The 7,481-nt window shown below is 40.0% G+C and overlaps 1 protein-coding gene across 1 annotated transcript in view; it reads right to left on the minus strand.

Moving 5' to 3' along the window:
- Positions 1 to 3,747: 3,747 nt before the first annotated feature.
- Positions 3,748 to 7,481, minus strand: part of MEI4 (meiosis-specific 4 homolog (S. cerevisiae)) — a gene marked incomplete at both ends in the record, with an annotated part of 18,617 nt that continues 14,883 nt past the window's right edge. The window contains one exon of the mRNA XM_008944838.1: positions 3,748 to 3,810. Coding sequence (XP_008943086.1) covers positions 3,748 to 3,810 — 63 coding nt within the window. The remainder of the gene's footprint in view (positions 3,811 to 7,481) is intronic.

Below are 7,481 nucleotides of genomic sequence, written 5' to 3' on the forward strand. Positions count from 1 at the left end.
TTCAGAACAGGAAAAACAAAAATAATGAAAATTAAATCAAGATATTTCAATATCTGGGAAAGAACTGCAATACCGCACCTACATCCCACACAGAGTATGGAGATGGAGAAACAAATAACCTGCAGCCAGCCTACTAAATATTCTGAAAACCAGAATACTTTGGTGAATGATGCTGGAAAAGCCAGAAATGCCAGCAGTAGCTATCATGGCACTCACTGAAAGAAATGTGCAACCTACTGGCTTAAGTACAGCTTTGCTGAATTTGTGGAGTGAGGACGTGAGATCTCCAAGGAATTATACTACATGAGCTCCTCCCAGCCATCTTTGGTGACCCTGAAGCCTGTATGTCAGACTGGAGTGTGAAGGTGCAATTTTTTCCTACTCATGGACTGAAAAGATCTTTCTTAGATTTATTTCTACATAGCTGCCTAGAAGTCACTCTGATTCACTGACCAGTGGAATAGGTTGCCCAGAGTGGTGGTGGAGGCCCCACCCCTGGAGACATTCAAGGTCAGGCTTGATGAGGCTCTGAATAGCGTGATCTAGTTGGAGATGTCCCTGCTTATAGCAGGGGGGTTGGACTAGATGACCTTTGGAGGTCCCTTCCAGCCCAGACCTTCTATGATTCTATGACCAGCAGGGTCCTTCAGGCTCCATATATGCTTTCATCCTGCCCAATACCTATTCCCTAGTAAAACAGGCAGTAATTAGTGCATCTGCTCGCTCCTGTCCACAGGCTAAACTAAGCCAAGTCAGCTGCTGCTACCACATCAGCAATGAGAAGGAGAGATGAGAGACCACAAAAACCTCTGTGAAGTAAAGACACAACTGCAGGCACCTTCTTATTCCCCCCATAGTCCTTACTGCTCCTTCACACTACTGAGCCCTCTGGCAGAAGCAAATGTCCCAGACTATTTCCTAGATGTCTACCCTCTCCCTCCCTGCAGGATGGAAGGCTGCTACTGCTGAAGGAGGCAGGACAGACCCAGACCAGACCCAGCACACCTGCAGAGACAGACTGGACTACCCTTAAGTACTGTGTCCCCTGATTGACATACACAAACCTTTCTTCTCTTGCTGTCAAGTATAAATACTCAGTACATAGCACAACTTGCTGCTACTTCTCTAGCTGCTTTCTTATCCAACTGGAAAAGATTAAAGCATTAAAGAACATATTATTCAGTTTCATTATTATTTTTGTGGTATGAGTTCAATAACAAATGCTTTACTGAACAGCAGACAGATAAAAGCTACCAAATCTCCCATCTGCAAACACAGTTTATTTTACAAAGAATGCTCTAATGTTGTTCCACACCAATTTACCTCTGGTAAGCGCATGGCATTTTATATCATTTATCTCTAAACCTTTAATTATTCTTTTCTTTTAAGTTGGTTATAAAGCTTTGTATGTTATTGAGATAAACTGCTACCCAGGTAAATTTCTCTTAGCTTCCACTTTCAAACATAGAGCATGCTGTATTAAAAATTCTACAGTTACAATAATACTGTCTTTTAAGTCTGTGATTCTAAATTTATTTTGCCTTTTTTTTTTTTTTATTTCAGTTTCATAGGATAAAGACTTATATTGTCTTTCCCATTTTGAGCACCTTACATGCCCCTGAGCACGGTAATATATATATACAAAAAACAATGACATCTAGTTGATGGGATAAAAGACACATAACAGACCCCGTTGTGAGCCTCTCTTTGGGTGGAGTGTTTTGTTTTACTTTGGTTTTTTACCCCCCAACACAAAACGAAAGCACAACCTGGATATCCCTAGAGGAATTCAAGGCTGCAAATCACCATCATGTTTAATTTAGTGTCTAGCTCAAAATGGTAATATCTATTTCTATACACTAAAAGCAAGTAGCTTGCTTATATCATCTCGCCCCAACCACCTTTACAAAAAGACAGCACTTTCCCTGAGGGTGCACAAATTCACGACTCATCAGTTCTTCTGAAGACTAAGTACAAGAAAATGATGCATGAAGAAATTCGGCTAACTGCTGAAGACACTTGAGATCTTCCTAGCACCAGTAAATTTACTTTAAGCAATGCTGTCTTGGCAGAGATCAACAATGCCTGCATTTTCTTGGGATTCATGAATCATGGCATCTAAATATCTAATTCATCCAAGAGACTGGATCCAATAAATATTGTCAAGAGGAAGACAATATCAATCTCAGTTAAACAAAGAGCACTCACAACAGTTGCCACTCAGACAACTCTGATGTTACTGCCACCCATTTTTTTTTTTTTTTAATGCCTCCTATAAATATTCTATTGATTACAAAGAAGCAGCTCCAGATACTAAGTCTTCCCTGCCTGAGAGATGAAGATTTATATTAGTCTTGGCTCCTCCTTCTTAACTATTCCTGGTCAAAAGCCCAGACAACTGAAGAACTGGAGTGAAGTTGCACTGGAAATGTCAGGCAAGGACTACCTGTCTTTGCAACTGGCTGTAGACAACTGGCTCTACAGAGCTTATTTTCATTTCTATCCTGTTGCCGGAACACAAACACACACTCTATTTGGGCACACAAAAATATTTCCTAGAGAATTATGACAAATTTAAGCTATGAGGAAAGGTTCATTAGTAAATAGGCAAAAGAATAGAGAAAACCTAAGATTCTCATTATTCAAGTATGTACATACATTTTAAGCAATGGTTGAGGACTATTTCCAAAAGCCCTATGGGATACACAGCCACCTTCAAAACTAGAGGATGTAAGAGGTAATTTTCCCCAAGACAGAAAAAAAGAGCATGATTTCTCTTAAAAGTAAACTGATTTTTTTTCACAAAGAAAAAGACAACCCTTACAGCAGGAACAGCCCTAGACCTCCATCTGGAAGTGACCAGAATGGAGCTGAGGTAAGTAATGATCTGATGGAGCTAAGGTCATATCTTCCCTTTGAATAACAACCTATGATGGTACCCCTGACACCAAAAAACTGGAACAATTTTAGGTCCTTTTGTTCAATAACATTGCTAGAACAACAGAAAATAAGACCTTCAAGTGCTTCTACAGAGATGTAAGTGAATAACTGAGAGATGGGCTTTGATGTTGCTTTTACACATGGTCTCAGCTGCAAATATCACAGAGATGTCAAATAAGCACAATGACACTGCTAATACAGTGCTACAGAAAGTTAAGAGAGCTTTGACAGAAAGCTTTCACCAGAGAGAGACTGGAGGCAGACGAAAGAAACAAGCAGCTTTTGAGATATTTTTCCTACCATATTCAAAAAAACCAAGAACTTCCTGTACTCTTCCATTAAGGGCCCCCATATATTGAATACATAAATTAATATATCAACAAAGGCCTGTTCCATCCCTTTTCCTCCTATTAGCAATAAACTCTAATACCATGAATACTAGTTAACTAGGTGGATAAAAACAGGCAATGGCAGCATTTGTTATAGATGTATAAGAAATAGTCCTGACAAAACAGCATTACACGCAGGTTGGAAACCATCAGGGCAAAAAAGGGATTTGTTTTACAAGAATCCTACTAACTTCATCCTGTAACTCTTCAATAATTGTAGCTTTAGTGCATGATGTACATCAGCTGAGGCTGACTGAGGAGGGAAGGTGGACAACAGCCTATGAGGCAGACAAAATTTTCTTTCATTCATTGCTGTCTAGTTACTCCTATGATCCACTTCACTGAAGTAAATGAGAGTCAGACAGTTTCGTGATTGCTTTAAACTGTAGCGATTTACAAGACAAAGGATTTTGATTACCATTTGACTTAAATAGCTCTCTACATAGGACAACAGATTGCTGAGCAAATTTAATTCAACAATCTAAAGATTCAAACATTGACTCTTACTAAACCAGAAAATCCTGGCAACACACTTTAATATTCATATGAATGAACTGCTCTTCCACCACATAAGCAAAATTCTTTGGCCGATGAAAATGAACCATCTCCCAATAGCCACCATATTCCCCTTGGGACTCAATTAATTTAGGAAAACTGAAGCCCACTGGTTTTATACTTGTGAACTACCAGTGACATGAATAACTATTTTTAAATCTTATTTGTCCTTCAGTAGGCAAGACTCTTGTAAATTGATGACTTAAGTACTGTCCTGACAGTTGCTCACAAAATATGCTACAAAATATACGTGGCCAAGGGAATTTATTGTCATCCAGAATTAGTTGGAGCACGTATTAAATACATACTGTTGCACATATTAAAATAATCAGAGTAAGTTTATGAATACTCCCTTCCAGGCATTTCAGTCATTAATGAATCATACCAATTGTATCCCAAATAAGAAAAAATTCAAAACCATGGTTCTGATTAATGTGTACTTTTTCAATTGCACAAGCACACTTCCACACATTTCATTATATAATTGCAAAAGAGATTCACAGATTTCTTTTTTTCTGCTTTTCCCTGCACTACATTGCAACTTGTTATTTTCGTGAAGAACTGTGAATCCTGTCTCACACAAACATCTGGTAAAGGCTTTAAACTACTACTCAGAATTCTTGCATTTGCTTTTCTGCTAAATGTATCAACAGTAATAACTGAGCATTTGCAAAATTTTACCTAAAGACTTTTAGATGGAATATAAGAATGACAAAAATGAAAATGGGCAGTGAAGTCCCAAACAGGATAAGAAAAGTTCCTAGAAACAATGTTCATGTCTCAGTATCTATTCAGATGCTCTTAAAACAACTTCAGTACAGCTACCCTAAAGGCAGGGTAGCCAATTCCCAAAGGGAATGGTGGTTAAAAAAAAGGAAGGAAATATCAGGTAAAACTTTTTTGGGGATTTTTTGCCACTTTGTTTGAATGGAGCAGGAAATTCATGACTCTTGACAGCACCTTCAAAGGCAATATTGATGTTTTAAACATAGCATGGGAAGACGCAAACAACCAGAGTTCACTGAAGTATCCCTTCTCCTTCTGGGTCTGGATTGAAAGAGACTATGAATGAGGTGGGGCAGATCGATGAGGTGTTTGCTGAAAAGGAACAAGGCACCAGAAAGCAGTCTTTTCTGAGCCCTACCCAGCTAGACTTTACCCTACAATCCTGAAGGCAATGTACCTTGCCTTCTATTTTAGTATTTTGGTTAACTCCTTAAAACAAGAGGTCCAAGAAACAGACACAGATCTCTGTATGGAACCCAGGGTGAAGGACAGGACCTTCTGGCATATAACTGATTCATTAGCCATGCTCCAAATTACAGCATCAGGTGCCACCTAAAATAAGTACAACCAGTGAACTGGACTTCTGTCAACAACACTGATAAGCTAGTGTGACACCAGTAGAGATCACATCACATATATCCTATTGCAATGCAGCACCCTGTGAGTGTATTTGGCCATGACAGCTTTGAATACAGCTGAATTGCACTAAAGGAAGCCAGACATAAAAGCACTTTTTTCCTGTCTCCAAAATATAAAATGAGACTGTGAATTCCTAACCAAAAATTGAAGTTTTCACAGAGCTGCATATATGAGAGATGCAACTAAGACATTTATGAACTATCTTCATTACTGTTACAGGGATTTGACTTCTAAACCTAATTCCATCTACTATGAAACTACAGCCAGCCTAAGTTCACCACAGAAGACATCCAGGCAGGCTCCAGGATGCTGCCCATGTAAAAGGAATTCACTGTGCTCTCTGCAGTGCCCTACTGCAACGAGCTGTGCAAAACCTCCACCAGGAACTTAAACCACAGATACTATACTATTCTGAACAGCTGGGAGAGCTGGAAACCTCCAGTGCCTCTGACTGTTTCATTTTTCTGGTATAGGACAACTGAACCCTTGTCCCAATGCATCCTTGGACAACAGAGACAAACCTCAAAAGAACAGGCACACCTCAGTGTCAGTGAGTGGTGCATCTAGGAGCGAGAGACATGTACATTCGCATTGCCCCTGTGGAGGTGGACAGAGATACCTATTCTCAAATCCCAAATGGGTACATTACGTGAAAAAATGTTCCTGTGCTTCCTCGACGAAGAAGAGACAAAGTTTCTACTCCACTGAAGCTGTAATCATATATGATTGCTCCTACAGACGTTTTCATGGGGAGCTTTTCCCATGTTTTGTCAGGTAGTAAAGAACAGTGCATTTGAAAAGTAGAGCCAGCAGCTCCACACACTGAATACAGTCCTGCAGCTTTCTTAGAATACGCTTCTCTCTGCTTGAAAGCACGACTTCCAAAGAGCTGCTGAATCACTGGAACAGGCTGCCCAGAGAAGTGGTGGAGGCACCATCCCTGGAGACATTCAAAGTCGGGCTCGCTGGGGCTCTGAGCAACCTGATCCAGTTGGAGATGTCCCTGCTTACTGCAGGGGGACTGGACTAGATGACCTTTTGAGCTCCCTTCCAACTCAAGGCATTCTATGATTCTATAAATAGGGCAGTGGTTTGGCTGTCAGCAGTGACTCTACACAGAGCAATGATGTGCACATCGATAGGCTACCTACCAACAGCAACACCCTCATAAAAACTTCCAAGAGTCTCAGTGTTGAGAACCCAAAAATCGGAGGCTAGCAAAGCACTTGTTCCACAGATCAATAGCGACTATCACAGATTCCACAACATGAGCGCAACAGCTCAGCTGTACCAGAATTAGACACAGGATCCTCACAAGCTTTCCTGTGGCAGCCACGCCAGCAGAAGGTGCAGAGGCAGGCCTTTGAGCAGATGATTTAACCTCAGAGCATTAATGCTTCACCCTCAGCAGCCATGACTTGAGGCCTCTTCTAGGTATTTCCATACAGCTTCTTCTAAAAGAATTTTGACAGCTGTGTGCAGATCTCTGAGATGCTCTCCAAACATGGAGGGAGAGAAGAAAACTTAAAAAGGTAAACTGGGTTTTATTTTAAATAATATTTCCTTTTATTTTGCCTCTCAGAGCCTTTTTTTTTTTTTCCCCTTTCTGATACTCATGTCAATTTGGAGTTTCAGATCAGAAATCCTATCTGAAGTTCACAGCCTTAGACAACTGAATCCAGGCAGAAAAGCTCCAAGTACATCTTTGCTGGTTCCTACAGTTTCCAGTGCTTTATAATTAGAAACATCTCAAACAATAGGACTCAACAGTTACAGCAAGTAATTCTGCTGCAGTTTTTCTTCCTGTACATCTAATGTAGAGATAATTATCTCTTTTCCAATTCTCAAAAGGTTTAAGTTATTCAATTCGCTCTGTAGAACGCTAGGATTGCTTTTGAAGATGAGGCATTAAGTGTAATCCACAGCAATTTTTCTCTTTGTTCACTTTTTGAAGATGTTTCTCACAGCCTTTTGTCCTCCTTGACAGCTCCTGACAGTTTTAGAGGTGAGGACAGCAAAGGTAAAGTTGTGTCAAATACTATAGCCACATTTGTGACCGGCTACACAAATGCTTTTTGACAGTTAGTAAGGTTAGATACAACAAAATTCCTGATGTTTTTATACTGGAGGGATATAAGCATTCTCCTGGAATGAAAATTCATACAGTTTGCC

The sequence above is a fragment of the Merops nubicus genome, unplaced genomic scaffold (genome assembly GCF_000691845.1).
Source record: "Merops nubicus isolate BGI_N331 unplaced genomic scaffold, ASM69184v1 scaffold21257, whole genome shotgun sequence".
Taxonomy (NCBI): domain Eukaryota; kingdom Metazoa; phylum Chordata; class Aves; order Coraciiformes; family Meropidae; genus Merops; species Merops nubicus.